At 38.8% G+C, this 21,856-nt stretch overlaps 1 protein-coding gene across 1 annotated transcript in view; it reads left to right on the top strand.

Moving 5' to 3' along the window:
• TTC26 (tetratricopeptide repeat domain 26) overlaps nucleotides 1–14,197 on the top strand; it is a 46,168-nt gene extending 31,971 nt beyond the window's left edge. Inside the window, 7 exon segments of the mRNA XM_039391389.1 lie at nucleotides 2,580–2,668; nucleotides 6,500–6,583; nucleotides 8,732–8,801; nucleotides 10,132–10,238; nucleotides 12,396–12,529; nucleotides 13,876–13,987; nucleotides 14,091–14,197. Coding sequence (XP_039247323.1) covers nucleotides 2,580–2,668; nucleotides 6,500–6,583; nucleotides 8,732–8,801; nucleotides 10,132–10,238; nucleotides 12,396–12,529; nucleotides 13,876–13,987 — 596 coding nt within the window. The 3' untranslated portion in view covers nucleotides 14,091–14,197.
• Nucleotides 14,198–21,856: the final 7,659 nt, after the last annotated feature.

Raw genomic sequence — 21,856 nt, 5'->3', positions numbered from 1 at the left:
TCATTTGAAGTCATCAATTAAGGCCTTGGCTCTTTTTAATTAGATCTCTGACTTGAAGGTCCAAGGAACATAGAGCAAACTGAGTTAATGGGAAAGTCCGTTCCAAAAAATGTACAGATTTTGTCTCAAGATGGATGTTATAAACTTTAATGGGAGTAGGGTCACCCAAAACAAAAACTAAAAAAAGTCCAGGAAGCACTTACAATGTAGGAGTCAATATTCATCCTCTAGCAGCAATAAATAACACCCAGAACAGCAGCTTGGTTACTGGGATTTTTTTAAGCTTAATAGAAATTCTTAGTCCTAATGACATGAAATGGAACTGACATTATGAAGGAGGATATAACTAGATTTTTATAGTTAGTTCTCATGCTCTTCTACCTCAACTGAGAGGAAAATTAAACAGATCAGATTTTTAAGATAAGTTAAGGAGGAAATGGGACAAGAGGAACATCAGTGAAAGTAAATTAACATTAACGTTTCTTTTAAATGCAGTCCTTCTGGTGCTTAACGTAAGTGTTACAAACTACTCCAAAACCACTGCAAGCATAATGAAGAGCAGCACTCCTTTTGTTTTCAGTGGTCCTCCTTTAGGACCAAGTCAGGCATTTCTGATGCTGGGTGGGAGGAATGAAACATTTCTTCTGGACTTCATGTGGTCTTTTCTTTGAGGTACTCTTAGGTCACCCTGAGTAATTTTTTTAAATGACAAATTTTTCCTCTTCCTGCATGAGTCACATGCGGTGAATTAGAACTGTAAAACTCTAGTTTTTCAGTCTCCAGTAGTAGTCATTGCTGAGTTGTATAAGATACTCAGACGTTGTTTGTTTTTTCAACGAAATCTTTCACTGAAAGTATATGGAGGATGGTGTGCTGGGACAATAAAATTTTCTGCCAAAATGTGGACATAAGAATAAATACTAAAATTCAGAAACTCTCAAATCATATATGGGAAAATTGTGTTTCTAATATTTTGTCACTGTGATTAATTTTTACTAAAAATGTATCCTTAGTTTTAGGTCTTCTTTGCAAGTTTTGCATTTTTAAAATTTTGTTTAAAATAAATTGTTGTGAGTTTATGAACTTCAAAAATTGAATGTCAGAGAAAATGAGCATTTTCAAGTTATCTTCAGTGTCATTATTCAGTGTTTCTTCATTCTTTTTTTTTTGTTGCAAAACTGTTTCTGTTATTGTCCTGTAGAGGCATGATGAAAAGTACGCATGCATGTAAAAAAGGGCATATAAATATACAGGCCAGTTTTGCTCACAAGTGAACAATTCATAAATAACCAAATAATTTTCTGAATTTGGAGAACAGAGTGATGTGGTTCAGACATAGATAAGGATTGATTGTCTCTATATGGAAATGACAGGACATCCAAGCTCAGTATCTCCTAGTGCTAAAAGGTAAAAAATGAGACTATTTCGCTTTCCTTTGAAATGTATTTTGAGATCTTATATAGTGCTTTCCAGGAATAATTACTACCCTACCGTATTTAAAGGAGTTTTCCAGTGGAATGCTCTATTTTGTGTGGTGGTATGGAGTCAAAATATTAGTCTTCAGTTACATGAAATTTATATATATAGAAAAGTTATTTTTAGTGCAGATGTATTCATGGTAACTAACATCCAGTGGCAGATTATTTCAGGGATATTGGTAGCCTTAGGATCTTATCTCTCGACACCTTTCCAAACTGCACGTGCTCTCTAATGATCATTTCATGTAGTGAAATACTAGTGATTTGAAATCACTTGCAGTTAGGCCTTCCCAGCTGCACTTGGGTTCATCCATCTCTTCTAGTTGGGTCTAACAAAAATTAGTTCTAGTAAGCTTACTTCAGAATCTTTAAAACAGCTTTGAATTTTTTTCAGTAACACAGCTTACACTGTCAGAGTGGATGACAGCATTATACGGTTGCAGCAAAGTTATGATGACGTAGATAGCAGCAAAATTTAGTGACACTCATTTGAACTGATATGTCTAACTTATTTATGCCTTTACCACTTGTGAGCAATGTGGTAATCCCAAAAGCATGGGCATTAATTTTCATATTTTCTGGTATCACTGAGTATTCTTCCTGATCCAATATTAATTCTTTTTTATAATGATATTTTCAGTGTTATCAAGTTTACTGTCTTACTTGAACTAAAATTAAAATATGTGGAGCTTCTTTGTCCAGGATAACTGAAAAGCATAATTTTAAAGAAAGAAGGTTAATGAGGTTAGAATAACAAGCTCAGGTTTGTATGAAGTGTCAATTCCTAAGAGTAAGAATAATTCATGATAAAATTAAGCTACATAAATTGTGTCATGGAAAAGGCTTGTTACTTAAACCATTTGTCTCTGTAGAGTTTGCTGTTGATTAAAGTCTTGCAATAGTTATTGGATGCTGTAGAGAAAGATGACAAGATGAACTAATAGTTTTTTCTAACCTCTAGTATGGTCCTTTGCCTGAAAAGGCAAGCTACACTATTTTTAGAAACTAGCTGCTTTCATAGTTGCCAGCAATCTTGGCAGTGATTTCTATTACTGTGTGTTTTTTAATTCTACAAATTTGCATTTCTCTTTTGAATTTTAGATACCATTCCAGGGAGACAGTGCATGTCCTCCTGCTTCTTTCTTCTTAGACAGTTTCCTAATGTCCTAATTTACCTCAACTCAATCAAGGTTAGTATTATTATTTAGTATTGGTAGTACTGTAATGCATGGAATCACTACTTACAGACTGTACTGTGTGAGACACAATGGAAACATAAAAAGATGCAGAAACAACAATAAAAACAAAACACTGGAATGACAGTGGGACATAAGTGGTCAGTATGGCAAATGGATCAAAATGTAAAGAAGCAATTTAGAAAATAGCACCATGCAGCATGGTGGGCATGATGGTCTCATCCCATTTGCAATTTAACCATTATCAGGTTTTCTGGTGGCATCATAGAAGATGAGGAAGATAATTAAAGGAAGACAGTGAAAAAATTTGTGGATATTTATGGGGTGGGCAGCATGGAGGGAAAAAACCCAAATGTTTTCCTAAGACTTATCAAATGAGTGATGGAGATTATTGTCAATGGTTGGGAGACAACATTTTAATGAACAATAGTGTGTAAAGAACACAGGATATGAAGGACTCCGAAAATAATAACTCGGGGAACTGAGTTATAACTACAGGGAAACCAGTCACTGAAGGGCTAAAATAGGGAAATGTTACATTAAGAATGTTATTTTTGCAGAAGTTATTTGAGTGGTACCCTGCAGACAATGTTACTTTTTTCAAAGTAAGAGAAGTTTGAAGTCAATATGATGCAGCGTTATCAGATCACCAGTATTCAATGGATAAAATGGGTATAACTTACAGATACACAGTTAGATGTGAGTAAAGAGGGGGCTGGAGTGTGATTATGGGTTAAATGATTGTGGTCTTGTTCCAGTGATTTGAAACTGGAGTTGTAACAAGAAATTATTTGGGAGATACACGAGATGAGCAGAATGACAATATTCTAAGGAGGGTGAGATCTAAAGAAAAACATGGTTGTAATGGTGCCAAAAGCAGTTGATGAGTGAAAAAATGATGAAGGTGTAGTTTTTAAACTTTGTCTGGAAATAGACCTTTGAGGAAATCCCAGTGGCTCTAGCCACTAGCAGGGCTCCAGTGTAGTGGAATGAAGAGACATACCACTACCACCCCAAAGTGGAGTATGTGTGTAATTAAGAAAAGGAAACTAAGGGTGAGAATTTTTTTGCCTAACTTGAGCCATCTAAAAGTCATATTTCTAGTTAGAACTTGTCATCTGGTCTCAGTTTACAGACAGTGGGTATAGAATTTCCAGAAAATTCATCCTGTGTATTTCTCACATTTACAGTGCAGTGAATCAACCCACAGATATTCTCGGCTCTTTCCATTTCCATTAAAAGGTTCTTAAAAAGGTAGTTCTAACCTGAAAAGGTCAAAGTTAAATGTGATTACAAACCACCTCCAAGATATATGGGACAAAAGTTTACTCCCTCCTACAACTTTTCTTGCACGGTCGTTTTGAAGTAATTGATCATTCTCATAATTTTTTAGCTGAGACTAAGCATGCTCAGATTTATTTAAGTCATTTCCCTCTCTTCAGCTCACAGGGATGCAAGTATTTCTTCCTTTACCATGTTACAGGCAAGGTGTAGGTGGCTTTACAGTTACCTTTTGTGTTTCATTCACAGGAATAAACTTCAGTAGAATCTCTGCAGCTCTTAAAGCAGAGCATGCACTCTGTGAAGATTATTTGTGTGATGTTCTCTCCAGAAACACCGTGTTCATCCATGATCAGTTAAAACTGCTTTAGGCATGAGAATTCTGAGAGGACACCTTATTATAAATACATTGCTAGCTGCCCCAAGGGTGACATTATAACACTGTCAGAGATCAACTGAGAAAACAACCTGATTCAGGCTCAGCTGAGTTGTGGCCACAATGGGAATTCTTCATTGCTCAGCTGGGTATCTGAGCATCTCATTGAAATGGACATCACTCAGAGGACAGTTAGTTTTATGAAAAGATTAAAGACCTCTAAAAAGACCACGAAAGAGTGAAGTCCAGTACATATAATGTGGTTTGAAAAAAAGAAAAAAAAACAACAAATAACCCTGAAACATCTGGCTGCTGTGAATGTGTTGCACTATCATCAGCATTGTTCATTTCTACTGTTTTTGGTTTTGCAGTAGGTGTGTTCTCTAGCACTTATACAGCCTGGACAGAATAACAGATTTTCTGAGTTTGGTTGCTGACAGAGTTTCTTTTCCATTTTAATTTAAAAATACAATGGAAACTATTTAAACAGAAGAAACGATTCACACAGTAAAACTGCATCTGGCTCACCAGCTTTGCTTAACCTGGGACTTGTGCTGACTCACTTCAAACTGCTATTGAGAAAGAATACAGTAAAGTGTTGTAATCTCATATGGTGGAACCCATTAGTTCACCTTAAGGGTACTGCAATGTTTTCACAAACTGAGCTTAAGATTCACCCAATTGGTTCATCCTCATGCTCTCACACAGTTTTTATAATTGCCTGCTTGTAGACCCTAACATAGACTAGTTGGGAGAAACCTAGACATTTGGCAAATGGTGGCAGTCCCCCACCTTTCCTTTCAAGGCACTAGCTTGATGTATGTAGGTGGACTGAATCAGCGCCCTTTGTTGACTGCCTGTGACAGGGAAGGGAAGAGGCTCCTCAGTGTCCCTACATCATGAAATAAGACACCACTGGGAAAGGGATTTGCCCCTTGCTTCCCATATCTTTTGTACAGTCCCAACTATGCTTTTTACCTCCTCCTCAGTCTTTAATGAAGAAACAAAACAAAAATTTGATCTTCATACACAAGTTCTGTTTCCTTTATAAATATTATATAAGAAAAACATTTCTTCTTCCCTACACTTTGCTGTGAAGCACCCAGGAAGGCTTTTCTTACAGTAACTACAGTGGATACACCACCCTCCTTTTTTCCCATGCTCTTTCATAAGCAGTGCACAACTAGTGGACAGGGATCATCAATCCCCATCCATGCTTGTACCTGTGATGTGTTCTATCTTATCTCTACCATTTCTGCTGATGCAGCAGTGTAGGACAGTGCTGAACGTAGAACATATCTGACTTTTGGACATCTGAATTATACTTCACTCTGGACATCTGACCATGATAAAATCTTAGTTCTTCAGGTCAAACCCAAACATCAGGCTAGATGTTTGGTACCTGTACCTAGAGCTGCATTTTCTGCTTTGACCCATGTAGCTGTTCAGCAAGATACAGCTAGATCAACCTGATGTGTCCTAAACCAGATGTGTCATGCCTAGTATTATGGGAGAGAAAAACTTTTTGTTGCACTTCAACTAGAGAGAAGGGTACCTGTAAGCAAGACTTGTAAAGGAAGTCCTACTACATGGTATGCTGCCTGCTGTAGCCCAGTACTGTGCTCCACCTCCATCATGCGATCCAGTGTGTCAAGACTAGCATCTGTCACATAACCAGATCCACAGGATCTCTTGATGAACCTTGACAAGTCTTGGAAAAACAAAAGTGTTCATCTCCTTAAAGACTTCAGGGAGTCAACTGCCTATTTACCCACCCTAGTGGTGAAATAAGTGCTTGGGAGGTGAAAGAGACCATGGCAGCACAGCATGTCTTCACATGCCCCAAGTGAAAATTATACCCACAAAGGCTGCCACTGCAATTTTGAACTTGGAACGTTTTCCAGATCTCTCATAGTTAATATTGTGGAATGTTTCAGCTGTGTTTGTAGTCATGAATGTAGGATGGAAAGCTAGTCCATAATTTTTCTGCCCAGTGTTTATAAATACCGTATGTTCCTAATGTGGGTTTTTCTTTTTCCTTCCCGTTGTCTTTATATGGTCTGACTCAGACTGGGGGTGAGAGGTGTATTTTTAATGTTATTACATCATGGGAGGAGGAGTTTTTAGTTTTATTTATTTGAGCTTTATCCACATGTCTTATTTTTCAGAGTTACTTCTACAATGATGACACTTTTAACTTCAACTATGCTCAAGCCAAAGCTGCAACGGGCAATTTTAAAGAGGCTGAAGAGGTATGTATTTACTTTCTTTAAAAACACAGCAATGGAAACATTTCCCCCCTGCTCCACTCTTTCGTTCCCTTTCTCCCTCCAGATCTTCATGTTGGTTGAAAATAAGCAGGTTGTGTGGAATATCTCCTTCCCCTTCTTAGAGGAACTGAAACTCTCAGTGAATACTATTCAGAAAAGATTATCTTGCTAATCTTGTAATGTGAGGTATATGGGGAGTCATGCTGCTTGTGATGCATCACAAGCGTGCTTGCAGCTACCTCTAGTTGATCAAAGAATGGCCTCTTAATCAGATTTCCTCTGCTTTGTCTGGGATCCCAGGCACTCTTTGTTCAGACTGATTAGGGCATGCTGAATAAAAGACAGTGAATAGTTAAAAGCTTTTAGGTGTCCCTAGAAATTTTTGTTTAAAAAAAAATCTTCCTCTGGGAGATGTGGGAGGAAAAGAGGAAGTGCTCACTATCTTATTCAGCAGCATCCACATGCAGCTGGAAGAGATTAACTTCTACACCCAGTACTTTTTTATGTCTGTGCAGCAGAAACTTAATTACAACTAAAATATGCAAAAGCAAATAGTTATTATGAAGATGGAAGCAACATTTTCCACAAGACCAGAAAGAAGACAAGCCACAAAAAAAAATCCCTACCACGTAGTCTAAAGTGAATCATATAGGTTTGGTTGGTTTGGGAGTTATGTTTTTGTTCTGTTTTTCCTGTCTCTCTAACTTTTTAACTCTTCAGGTTTGTCAATAACAGAACCTTCCTGGTTTTACAGTTTGTCTCCCCCCTGTCCTGACCCCCTCACCCAGCACCCTTACCCCTTAATTTCTGTGACCTGAAATTTCATCTGTCTTTAAGAAAAATATTCCAAGACTGTCAGGGAAATGGATAGATATTTCAATTCACCAAGCTTTCAATTCACTTAGCTTAATGAAAATCTTTCAAAACTGTGCTAGTGGGCTATCCTGATTCCTGAGACTTCATAAAAATGATAGTTCTGTAAGTAAGTTTTAGTAGCAGCCAGGCAACAAAGGAACACAAAAGTGTAGCTGCTGTTAATATACATTTTTTCTCTTACGTTTTTTAGAAGTTGTTCTATAGAAACTTGTGTTATATAGCTGATGCATTTAAATAACAGAATTATGTAGTTAAATTGATTCATCTGGCCTCATGTCTGATCTCTGGTTGTGATGACACTTCCGCATAAAGATCAGCCTTCCCCAGTGTCTCATAAACTTGTAAAACGTCTCCACACATAGCACTTATTAAGTTATATAAAAGCATACCTCCCTGGACATAATGAAATAAAACCTGTGATAAAGTGCTACTCACAGTGATAATACTGCTTTTTTAAAATTTTTTCCCTATTACTCCTTCTCCCTCCCCCCAAAATTAGGGGTTCAGCAATGTTTAAGCAATACAAATGTTAGTAATTTGTGGAACTCACTGTTCCAGTACATACATGTGCTCCTATAAAGGTATTTTGAGTTTTTGCAGTAGCATCCAGTATAGTTACAAATATACTAGAGAGACACATAAATAGCTTATTTTATCTGTGAGCAAAGCCAGAGTACATTTTAAAATGTATAACTTCCCACACACACATCCTTTCAGATGTAGAATGTAATAAACCTGTATTTGTACGGTAAGTTACAAAAGATGAATGCTTTGCCTCAGAACCTTACTGAAACCAAAATGGTTAGAAATGGCTTGTTGCTGACCTGGAATGATCTCTGACGTGTGGGGAGGAAAGGCTCATCTATATGTGAAACTTCTGGTATTTCAAGAAGATGCTAATGTAATTGCTTGCATCTCTTTCTAAACAAACACATTCCAAATAGCTTTTCCCACAGGCCCAGTGTTCCTTTGTGCTGTTTGTGTTGCATGGCCGCCCACTGGCACTTGTTCAGAGCAGGCCGCACCCTCTGCTCAGCTTGGCACTCTGAAACTGCACAAGTCCCTTGACAAGCGGGGCACTGTGTGAATCCTCCACCTACCCCACACAGAGCAGGGATGTCCCTACGCTGCACTTAAGCCACGAAGAATTTGTGTGGCTTAAGCCTTAGCTGCGTGTTGAAACGAGGTAGGTTTGCCTTCTGTTTGTTTAAAAGTACATGCATGTATAATCTTCCATTTTCCTTCTTCCTGCAGGTGTTCCTTTTGATCCAGAGTGAGAAGATAAAGAGTGATTTTATTTACCTTAGCTGGCTAGCTCGCTGCTGTGAGTCACTTTACTCTCAACATTGCAGAATACAGATCCTCCTCTATTGCGTCAGTCCTGGCAATCCACTTTCCTAATTGAATTTAATGTTGTAGGTGGATTCTGGACTATGAAAGTGAAAAGCTGATTGCACTAGTTATAGTGTGGGTGGTTATTGCACGTTCGTACATCTGGCTTTTATAAGCAATTACTGCTTCAGTGCAATGCTCTTATAGTACTGTCAGTGCAGCTTTGTCCTGACCAGTGACCCTCTTTCTTCTCAATTGTCTACTCAATTGCTTGACTGAAGGCTTTCTGTCTTTAAAGACTGAGTTACAGCTCTAAAATGTTCAGAGTAAAACACGAAATAGAAGCATTCATACTGGGTCAGGCCCAAGGGTTGTCTGCCTCCAAGGGTGGCCAACGTCAGATGTCTAGGGAAGAGAAGAATCAGGCAAGCATATGTGGTATTTTGATTCCTACCATATTACTCCACATGTTGTCCAAACTCCTGTGCCCGAGGGATATCCTTTATAATCTCCAGCATGTTTTTTATTTCACAAACCTCCTCTATTCTTTCCTGGAACACTGGAAAATTTTGCTGTGTTTATTATTCTATAGCAAATCTTATTTACTTTTTCTGAACCAGTTTTTAAAACATTGCAGAGTACACCTCAGTACGGAAACAGCTACAGTGCCACATACAAAATAATATAGAGGACTTTTCTAATGACTCAGGTCTGAGACTCCCTAGGCTAATTTGTTTTCCTTACAGTACCTCAATACAAAAATGTTCCATATCAAACAATTTTCAGTAGTTATACCTGAAATATAAATATGTAGGTTTTGGGACATTATGCCATACTGCAGATGTAGTAAACATCTCTTAACATGATCTTTCATGGAATATACTGAGTTGAAAGGGACCACAAGCATCATTGAGTCCAGCTCTTAGCCCTGCACAAGACCATCCCCAAGTCACACCATGTGCCTGAGAGTATTGCCCAAACACTTCTTGAATGCATTGTCTTGTATAAAAAATTTCTATAATGCTTTCTATTCTGTTCCTTAATCACACCTGAAATCATGAGAGTTGTTCTTATTGCTGTGAAATATAAATTGAGATGTAAACACCATAATATTCCTCTTGACATTGACGTTCTCTGATGAATTGGCTGTTATCACTAGTAAGGCAGAAGATAAGGACAAGTTTTCCTTCCCAGGCTCATGCTCATGCTGAGGCATGCATTTACATTAAGCAAAGAAATACAGGAACATCTATTCCACCTGCCATTGAGTATTGTGTGTGGCATATTCTTTTCACAATTTCAGCTTTTTCTTCTTATTGCAGATATTATGAATAAGAAACCACAGGCGGCCTGGAAGCTCTATCTGAAGATGGAAACCTCAGGGGACTCCTTTAACCTGTTGCAGCTCATTGCAAATGATTGCTACAAAGTGAGTTTTCTCTTCAGAGCTTGGTATATGACATGTTAATTCGATGATTGTCCCAATAGTCATTTTTTGGATACTTTTTATCATTGTCATCACTTCCTTTTATAACAGCAAGATGTCTAATAATGTGGATGAGTTGGCAAGGGTTAGTCAATATTTTAACCTACAGGCCTGCTTGATAGACAACCCATTGATTAAAACGTTGGTAAATTACTGCATGCTTGAGCTATCAATAATAACAGTTTATTCTCCTCCTAGAGATTCATTATGGGTGGAATTGACAAAAAACTTTTAATGAAAAAAAACTAGCATAGATTTGGCAAGGAGCCTCATGCTGCTTTTTTTTCCTGGGACAGCATTATGTTTTCCTTAAAGTTTGTAATGGCAATGAGAGATACTCCTTGTGATCTCAAAAGCATTATTCTAAAACTGAGAGAATTATCTCTTGCACATCTTTCAAGTACTCAGTCCACCATCTCACCCTAGAAGTCTTGTTGCTCAGGCAAGTGACTATGCCTCTGGTGTTTCCCGTAGCTGCAATTTGTGAAAGCAAGTTGGAAAACAGACATGTAAAAACTCTCTCCAGACCATTTAAAGTCTTACTTAAATCAGTTGATTGCTTTGTCTAAATTCTTCTGAAAAGCTTAGTGTACTCAAGAGGAGAAGCAGCTCCACATTTTGGATTCATCTAGAGCTCTGAAAAACTGCACTTAAAGGGCTAAATTTTTCAGCCTAATTATGTGTCTACATAAATGCTCCAAAGGCCAAGGAATTTAATTTCAAGAATTGTTACTATGGTGTTAAATGTCTTTCTACACTAGCAGCTGCTTGTACCTCTTCCACTAAATAGCAAGGTCCATGTTGAGTTTATGTGGCATTTTTCAGTTGTTTCTGAAACATTACATTATATTAGAGGCCCACAGACAGCACCAGAAATGTAACTTAAGAAGGCAGTTGCACTAGGCTTTGCTCAACAGAAAGCAGAATGAGCATGGATAAAGCAAGGTCAACAGTGTCCTTAGACTAGGTGTAGCCGAATGCCCCATTGCTGTGCTGACAGAAGTTGTTCAGTGAGGAAGCTAGGATTTTTGGCTAATTTCTTGATGCTTTTTATGCAATTGCCCATCTTGTCCATATAGGGAACAGCACATGACTTGGGGTGAAGCATTTACTACTTTAATATCAGATAGAAGAAGGACATTAAACCTATATCTGCTTAGTGGAACTAGATCAGATACTAATTTGGATAGATCAGTAACAATTTTTAGCTGACACATCTGATACCGTTTATTTTTGCTATCTTTATTCCCATACATTTAAGTGCTTTCCAGTCACCAGTGATTCAAATCAACTTTTATGTGAAGAAAAGAGAATTTGTACTCATTCTGTAGTACCAGTGTTTCTCTGACTAAAGTTTCCCAATGTAACTCCCTCAGCCTACCCTTTTTTCTCTGCAGAGGCTTCTAGCTACCAAAGGATGGGAGGTTATGCTCAGTCTACCTTCTGTGCTCTCTCATGGGAAGATGCCACTCACAAACAACATTGCTATTCAGGCTTGCCCAAGTGGAGAACACTCACAGTCATAGATGCAGCCTACGAGCTATGCTGACTTCAAAATCCACAGTTAATATGGTCACTCCTTTTGCACTGAGTGTTGCCAAGCAACTTGCTTCTGGTTCCCAAACACAAGTAGAGAACCTAAAGCAGAAAAGTTAGAGTACACACTGGATTTTCCTATGCTCAGAAAAATTTTGGATTATGGAGTCACTGAATCTTCTTTTGTACTGTACTGTAACAGTGAAAAAAACATTTTAACTCCTAAGTTAAACCCACAAGACATACAAATATGTGACCATCTCTACATGTGGAAATATGATTCTATTTTCAAATGTTTGGACTAGTTTGAGGTTGATATTTGGTCAAGGGCTTTGGTATAATTGGTACGACACTAGATAAGGGCACCTCAAAAAAGATGTTATAATACCTCCTCTATAAAACTGAAATGTCCCTGTTCTGTGTCACTTGATGCCTGCAGAAAAACAGGAAAATGCACGTAGCTTCTATGACTTTCTTCTCATTTCAGAAAACTGAGCTCAATGTTTTTAATCTCCTTCTGAAAGATGATCATACAGTCAGGAATAATGTTCACTTTCTTTGCAGATGGGTCAGTTTTACTATTCAGCCAAAGCGTTTGATGTTCTGGAGAGACTGGACAATAATCCTGAATACTGGGAAGGCAAGAGAGGTGCTTGTGTGGGTGTATTTCAAATGATCTTAGCTGGCCGAGAAGCAAAGTGAGTATTCTGTGTTGTATTTGAATTTATTTTGCTCTTTTCCTGTTTTCAGTTAGCTGTAAGATAGAATCATAATTTTAGCTTTAGGACTCCATATCTTTTTCCAATTCATTATTGACCTTTCAGAGAATAGACACTCTGGCCAGTGGTTCCATATGCAGTTTTCAATTTGAAGTATATCTTCCACAACAGTATATGGTGAAGAATAACTTATCAGCGAATGCTATGAACTGTAAGACACCAAAATACATTAGTCATCATACTACAAGAAAAGTTAGGCTATAAATGTAGTAGTATGTTCATGAGCTGGGGGAAAGCAACTTTACTTCATATCGATGGCATAAGAATGAAAACTGTCACATGACATTTTAGGGTTCATAGAATAGAACTAAGGAAATATTTATTCAACACCGTAAGAAGGACACGATTTCTCCAAACAATGAGTAGATGAGACTGTTTTCACTGAAATTTGCTTTCTGAAGACACTGTCCATGTGAGACAAACATACATACTTGATGAAAGATTAAAGGAAATCATCCATGTTACTGATAATTTTGGTTTCGGCCCATTTCACTGGATGGGAGAATGAGAGAGAGTAGTGAGGCTGTATTTAAGAACTGTTCCCTTGTGAATATTCTGTGGTGATGCCAGATGGCCATCGTCCATCAGGCCAAAGTTGCTGTTTCCTATGTGACTGACAGGTATGTATCTTGGCTTCTACACCTTCCTTCCATTCACTTCTCTGCTGGAATAATCTCACTAACTATAGCACCTTACAAGTGTCCTTTTAGCAATCACTGCAGCAGATGCAGTAAAATACATATAGCTTCTCTGTTTTTCAAAATATGCAAACAAGTTCTTACTGCAAACTAGCTGGCTAACTGCAGCGGAATACTGGTTTATCCTATTGGTAATGTTCATTTCCCTGTTATTTGTGTTTACGTGTAAGGTGCTTTGACAGTATTAAGCTAGATGTTGCCATATTAAAGACTAGCAAATAACATTAAAGATTAAAAAAAAAAGTTTGCTTTGTTCTATTTTGCAGAGTAAAGATTTATATATAAATACACACACACATGCACACACTAAGCTCTAAACTGATTACATTTTGCTGGAGTTTTTTTACTTTTAATTTCTATACAATTGTGTAGAAGACTTTTTTGTTTGGTTGTTTTTTGTCCCTGGGATCTCATCAACTGTGCATTTTAACCTTTTTCTGCTCTGCAGATGAACGGACCTCTCTATCTAGGAGGTCCATGTTTTGCAAAATAGTTTGATTGTTTATTGTCATTTATTGTATCAGTTGAGTCTTAGCCTCATTTAAATCTTTGTTTCCACCTTTGTAGAGAGACTCTGCGGGAAGTACTGCATCTTCTGAAGAGCAATGGTAATTCTCAAGTAGAATATATTGTCCGCATCATGAAAAAGTGGGCCAAGGAGAACCGAGTCCCTGTTTAAGTCAGTACCACAAAATGAACTGGGTCAGTTGCTACTGTATGTCTGGCTGCAAGATGTGGGTTTTGGTTTCTCCTGTGCATTCTGACTATCTCCTTCCTTGCAGGACTTTAGACATTCAAGCAGGTTGACCCAGCTGAGGAAGAGTGTACTGCAGTGAGATTGCAAAACATTCAGCAAGTTAATTAAAACATTTTATATCTTGCACCACTCTCTATTCCTCAATGTTTCTTTTTTTCAGTAGTAATTTTAACTGTCCACAAGTAAAGTGCTCCTCAAATATTGCCCAGATTTCTCCCCAAGAGTTACTGAACTGCTTTGTGGTTTGTTTTTTTCCAGCAAGCCTTCTGGCCTCTGGAGAAGAATTATTTGTTACATGACCGAGACAAGCCTTCTTCAGCAAGTGATAGAATATGGCAAATAAGAGATGGTAATGGTGATGACCAAAAGGCTACTAGGGTATCAGATAATACAGAAGACTTACAGAATCATACAGTCATAGAACGGCTTGGGTTGAAAGAGACCTTAAAGATCATCTGGTTCCAACCCACCTGCCATGGGCAGGGACACCTTCCATTAGACCAGGTTGCTCAGAGATCCATCCAACCTGGCCTTAAACACTAACAGGGTTGAGGCAACTTCTCTAGGCAACTTGTTCCAGTGCCTCACCACCCTCACAGTAAAGAATTTCTTCCTAATATCTAAGTTAAACCTGCTCTCTTTCAGTTTGAAGCCATTTGCCCTTGTTCTGTCACTACATGTCTCTCTCCATCTTTCTTGTAGGACTTCTATATGTTACCTCTCTGGGCTAAAATACAAATCATATTCTGAGCACTAGCCTTTTCTGGATAAATTTCAGTAACTAATATCTTAATTTCTTTTTTGTTGTTGTTTTTGTCTAAGGCTTGTTTTCTCTCCTATCATCTTTTTCAAAGCATGGAGATTTATTGGTCTGTATTGTTCAATCTTATTTTGAAGTTTAACACTCAAAACATTCATGTTAATGTAGTGCACATGAGAAATCTATTTAGTTTAGCAATCTGGTGGATAAAAAGATGTTCTGAATCATTTTCTTCAGCATTTACCACTGTCATGAGCAACCATATTCATTATACTTTTGGATTTATTAGACTCTTCTGCTTTTTAAGGAGAACAGCTCAGGGAATACGTAATTCTAAAAAAAGCAAGAGCTGTAACATAAAAATGTGTTATATATTTGGTAGTTGTGATGGCTTTGGTCAGTTACCAGAGGACTGAGACTCTAAACAGGGCACTCCCCTTTTGCATTAAGCTCTCCCCATCCCCCTCCAATAATGAAGGGACAATACGAAGGCATATAAGTAAAAAAATAACAAATTACTAAAGAAAATAGCAGTCACTACAATTATACAAATGAAAACAGTTTAAGCCAGCAAAGGGGAGAGGGGTTTCCATGCTGGACCATGCGGCTCGGTAGAACAAAGAAAAACAATATGGCAAACAAGTTTCTGCGATCTAATGCCCTCCCCCAGCCAGAAAACAACAGAGAACAGAGGCAAAGCAAAACCTGGAAAACTATTTTGTCCAAAAGGAGGTGTGCTGCTGAAAACACTGACTCAGCAGTGGCAGCAAAGTGGTGACTCCAGGCTTACGGCAGCTGGGACTTGGGGTGGTTGTTGCCACCAAGCTCTCCCGATCCAGTCCAGGCCGTGGCAGCCCTGGCAGTGACCGTCACTAGGCTTCAGAAAAACAGCTGCCCCTCCCTCCAGCGGCAGGGGAAGAGCATGCGCCCTTGCCCTTCCAGTCCATGGCTTTTTTCCCTGTCAAGCCCATGCCCCCCATGATGATGTGACAGTGTCAATATTCATCTCTAAAGCTCCACCCACTGGCTTTGTAACCGTAACATTATCCACCCCTTACTCTGTACTATCCACATTATGCCCAGATATACACCTTTCAACTATATACATACATCTCTCTCTATATATATGCATAAATAATTATACAAACAATGGTATTATTTCAGTGATCACCGACCATTCCCCCAAGATGTTTTGTTGAGTTCATTTAGTCCATGGGATGTATGGTATACAATGGCAGTATCATTCAGCAACCAGTATTATACATACAATTCAATATGAGAGATGGTTTTCACCCAAAATCAGGTCCCTTTGAGGTACACGTGGTGTTCCCCTGTCCCTCTGCATTAGTCAGCAAGTACACCCAGGTCCTTGAGCAAAAACAATCCCATGGATGGGCTTGTTCTTTCTTGAGGTAGGAGTAATCCAAACTATCTTTCATATTTCTCATATGCACCACAGGGACTTCATCTACGGTACACAAGGGTTCTGATTGGGCAGGGCCAGCTTGATTGGTAGAGCCTCTAGTGTTGACTAACTAGGTGGCCTTTGCTAAATATAGATCCAAATGTTTGAAGGTCCCACCACCCGTTGCCTTCAATGTGGTTTTTAACAGTCCATTGCACCATTCAGTTTTCCCAGAGGCTGGTGCTTGATAGGGAATATGATACACCCACTCAATACCATGCTCTCTGGCCCAGGTGTCTATGATGCTATTCTTGAAATGTGTCCCACTGTCCGACTCAATTCTTTCTGGGGTGCCATGTCACCACAGGACTTGTTTTTCAAGGCCCAAGATGGTGTTCTGGGCAGAGGCATGGGGTACATCTCTAGCCATCCAGTGGCTGTTTCCACCATTGTAAGCATGTAGCGCTTGCCTCCACGTGTTTGTGGGAGTGTGATGTAATTGATCTGCCAGGCCTCCCAATATTTATATTTCAACCATCGCCCCCCATACCACAAGGGCTTTACTCTCTTGGCCTACTTGATTGCAGCACATTTCACAGTTATGGATAACCTGGGAGATAGTGTCCATGGTTAAATCCACCCCTCGATCATGAGCCCATCTGTATGTTGCATCTCTTTCCTGATGACCTGAGGCATCATGGGCCCACCGAACCACAAATAATTCACCCTTATGTTACCAGTCCAGATGTACCTGAGACACTTCAATCTTTAACCTGTTTGTTGTTACGATGCTCCTTGTTGGCCTGACTCTGGAGTACATGTGCATCTACATGATGAACTTTCATGGTCAACTTCTCCACTCGGGGAAGTGATGTCTTGCCACACTTCAGCAGCCCAGATGGGTTTCCCTTTGTGCTGCCAATTGGCCTTTTTCCATCAAACCAGCCACCCCCACAGAGCACTTACTGACATCCACAAGTCAGTGTAGAGGTAGAGTGTTGGCCACTTCTCTCTATTTCAGTAACATCTAAAGCCAGCTGGACAGCTTTGAGCTCTGCAGCTGGGTCTGATTTGAATCACCTTGTCCCTTGGTAGCTTCTGCAACTTTCCACATAGGGCTCCATATGCCAGCTTTCCATTTTCAGTTTGTCCCTACAGTATGATAGGAACCATCAGCAAAGAGAGCTTATAGCTTTTCATTTTCTGATAGCTGATTATCTGGTGAGGCCTCCTCAGCACTGGTCACCTGCTCCTCTTCCTGATAGTCTACAATTCTCACCTTAAGGCCAGTTCATGATGATCTCCAAGATCTCTTGGTGATTAGATTTCCTATCCGTGCTCGCTGTATGATGAGAGTGATCCATTTAATTCATACAGCATCAGTGGTATGTGTGGAAGGAATTTTTCCTTTGAAATCCCCCTCAGCAGTGGCAGTTGGGGCGCCAGGAGGAGCTGTGCTTCAGTGCCAATCACTTCTGAGGCAGCTCAAACCCCTTCATAAGCTGCCAGTATCTCTTTTTCAGTTGGAGTATAACAGGCCTCAGATTCTTTGTATCCCTGACTCCACAACCCCAGAAGTTTTCCTTCCCAGGCAGTTTTTGCCAGCGGCTCCAGAAAGGACCCTTCTCCCCGGCTGCAGTGTAGAGCACATTTTTTACAGGGCCTCACTTGAAATTGTTCTTCCATGTCACAAGGCAGAGAGGGCTTACAATCTGACTGTACTCTGGGACATGCATTCCCCAAAAGCCCACAGCACCTAAGAAAGCCTGTGTTTCCTTCTTGCTGGTTGGTGGGGACATAGCTGCTATTTTGTTAATCACCTCTGTTGGAATGTGGCAATGTCCATCTTGCCACTTTACTCCTAGGAACTGAACTTCCTGGGCAGGTCCTTTGGCCTTATTTTGTTTAATGGCAAAACCAACTTTCAGGAGAATCTGGATTATCTTCTCTCCTTTCTTAAAAACGTTGTCTGCCATGTTTTCCCATACAGTGATGTCATTGACGAACTGTAAGTGTTGTGGAGCCTCACCCTTTTCCAGTGCACTCTGGACCAGCCCATGGCAAATGGGCTGTGTTTCCACCCCTGGGGCAGTCAGTTCCAAGTATATGAATATTCATTGCTGAAGCTCCACCCCCTGGCTTTGTAACCAGAACCATGTAGTGAAAAAACATTTGTATATTATTTATAAAAGGAAACTTTAAATTTTATAAATTTGTAAAATACTTAAATATTTTTTTATCTTTTGGGGGGAATTCAGAATACCATATTCTCTACTGTCTGTGCATTGATTAAAGCTCTTAACTGAATGTCTGGTTGGTCTGTGTTGCTTCCTCTTGCAGAAGTTGAAATAGCATATTCATTTTGCTGTGGAAGAGGGCAGGTTTGAGGCTGGTCGTTAAGCGCATGTTCATTAATCAGTCAAAGGCAAGCCAATGGCCTTGGTCCTGATCTTATGGTAGTTTGCTGAAAATAAGGCAGCTAGGTATATATGGAACATACACACCTCTCTGCCATTTAACATGTCAGTGTTTTTACTGCTTCAAGCAAAAAATGTGGGTATCATCATTCAGGTGTCTAGAAGTACATTGATAGTTGTGGCTACTTGCATTTACTTGTAGAAACTGATCCATCATAATAGCAACAATACCAGAGCCTTTCAGCAGGGGCAGGAGCAATGTTACACTCATTCAAAAGAGGTGTGAAAGGAGCAGTATTTTCACTGAAAGCAGTTACAAAACACGTTTCACTTGTAAATGGCATTTTTCTTTCCATCCCAGTTTAATTAACTTGGAAACAGATCGGGAATACAATTATGAATCTTGGTACAAAGCTTCAAAAAATCATGTTGGTGGCTTTGTAGCAGATGTTAAATGCATCTAATTACTCCCTTTATTGAAGCTTAACCTGCAGGAGAGCCGAAGAGCATTCAAATCCATTACAGACCATTTTACATATTGGTTGAATATTTTGAAATAAGTGTGATGGATAAGGGCTTGGGGAGTAATTTTAAATTCTCATCTGCGACCAGTGAAGAAGTTTTTTAAAACCTCACCTTTATTTACTGTAGTCATAATGTCATATTTGATATGCTAAATAATATGTGGTTTAGAACAGTGCATTTTATTGACTGGTAATAAAGCTTTTGTCATTTAAGATATAACAGGGGAATGCAGAGCTTTGCCTTGAGCACTGATGAAATAAAAGATACATATTGTCTTAGCATTTAGGTCTTGGTAATGGAACAGATATGTAGGTACTATTAAAATGCAGAACAAGAAAAGTACAGAAATACTGGTGTTTATTTTACCTTAGAAATATGTCTCAAATGTACCTCCCATTGTTTAAACTGAGATCTTATTCAAAGAACAGATGTGAGAATAGGAGATGCCTTAGCTGATACAGAAGTAGAATTTAATAAAGTACATCTAAAGCTTTTTCTCAGATAGAGTTAACAAAATTTTTTCCCTGCCCATTTCCATATTTCCCTAAACTAGAAATTTAAGGAGTCAAGGTACACTAAATAGGATGGCTAGGAGTGAAGGTAGATATGCAGGAAAACAACAAAAGTAACCCATTCAGAACAAGCAGGCAGTGAAGAATGCATGGGCAGAGTCAGGGAACAGGTAAATTTATTGGGTCAGGAATAAGTGAAAAAAAATTGAAACAGTGGCATTTCAGATAATGTAATGGAAGGGAGACTAAGGCAGAAAGAAATTGCTGCATCATTAGAATTTCAAGGAAGAGTATGGAAATTACAGTTATTTCTTATACTCTGAACAAGCATCTGATTCTGGAAAAATAAGCTACAGAGAATACACAGAAGGTACTGTGCTAGCAATCATATAATTAACAGTGCCCGGTAAAGAAAGCCAAACCCAAAACAGCATGTAACTGCTTTTAGTTGGGTGCTGACCCATTCCTGATAGATAATGAAGTCAACCTTGAATTAAACTTCAGGTAATACCTGAACAACATCTATGCCAGTTACATCTAAGTGATTACAGTGCAGAGGAGGACATTTATCCTATCTGCTGCTGTGAGTTCCAGGATAACAGCTGCTTTGGGCAGTATCTGAATTGATCCAATATAGCAGCAACCTTCTTGGATTACTTCTGGAATCCAGCATATAACTTCTAGTAACACCTGGAGCCAAGTAATGTACTAAACTGGAGGTGGCAAGTTCATTGTGAAAGAAAAGTCATGTCACATTCCAGCTCTGAACTGTAGCAGGCATTTAGGGTTATGTGGCTCCCTCAACTTGAAGATTGCTCATTGATCTTAAGCTGTCTAAGGTTGATTAAGGAACTTGGCCATTAGCTAGTAAGATACAAAGTAAACAATTACATATATAGCTGGTGCTACGTGTAGCTTCACTTCGTGGGAGCTATACATACATTGAAGGAAACATCTGGGTTTTGCCAGTTGGTTTACTCTTTAACCCATTTTTCCCTGTATTATCTCCAGAAATAATTTCCACTCACTCTTTTTGGAGTTTCATTTCCAGACGTCCTTCTCCCCTTTTTATCTATTCATACAATCATTGAATAAGTAGATAAATGCATGAAAGTGTTACCAGTAACCTTAAAATCAACGGCTAGATAAACTGGCCTGACACTACACAGTGCAAGATGGTAGATTTCATCAGCTAATCTTTGTGTTGAATCCAATAGCTAACTCGACTTACCATAAAATATTTGCCAGAAAAACTTGAGTCTTAATTTGAAAGTGGATAATGGAAAATCCATAGTTTTACTTTGCAATTTATTCAAATGGTTAAATCACATTTGCTGTTTTAGAAATTGTACCTTAATTCTAAATTGAACTTGTTTGGCCTTGTTTTCTAATATTTGATTCTTCCAACAATCATTGTTGCTGTTAGCCATTAAAGCCTGGCATTCTTTGGTTTGGTTTGGGTTTTTCAGTGGTTTTTAGTTTTAGGGGTTTTTTTCATCTTTAGGTGTGCATAAAGTGCAGCAAGTCAACTCTGTATGAAAGACAGCTTCCCTTGTAAGGGTATTTCCCAGACTGGAAAACTGGCAATTGGTTTGTCAACAGACTTTTTTTCAAAACATGGCTGTTCAGCAGTGGGCATAATTTATGACTGTATAAGACATTGGAATATGCTCCTCCATACTGCTGCTTGCTTTTCTCCTACATGTGTACTCAAGGACTGCATTCACCCTTTTTGTCATATTGTCACAGGGGAAGCTTGCCTTAAATTGCTTCTCGACTGTGACATGACACCTAGGGCTTTTCCAGAACTGGTACTTTCCAGGATGCAGTCTATCCTTCGGAAGAGACAGCCTACTTTTAGTTCTACAAAACTATACTTTGTTCAAATGGGCTCGGTTTTCCATCTTATGCAAATCACACTGCGTGACTATCTTATCCTCACCAATTACTAGTTTGTTTCTCTGCAGACATTTATTAATGCTTGATATCTGGATTATCAAGGGTCTGTTGGATTCTACATCCTTCCAGGGGCCCCAAAACATTTTATTAATGATGACTGATGGCTACTTTTCATCATCTGTCATTCTCAGCTTATTTAACAGGTACCTTATGAATACTGTATTATGCCATTACTTTAAATTAGGTATATGACATCAGAAATGTATGTATTGT

This window comes from Pipra filicauda, unplaced genomic scaffold (assembly GCF_003945595.2).
Source record: "Pipra filicauda isolate LSUMZ 115617 unplaced genomic scaffold, ASM394559v2 scaffold95_size2449627_pilon, whole genome shotgun sequence".
NCBI classification, from domain to species: domain Eukaryota; kingdom Metazoa; phylum Chordata; class Aves; order Passeriformes; family Pipridae; genus Pipra; species Pipra filicauda.
The sequence above is the reverse complement of the archived record's forward strand: the minus strand, read 5'-3'. Positions and strand labels throughout refer to the sequence as shown.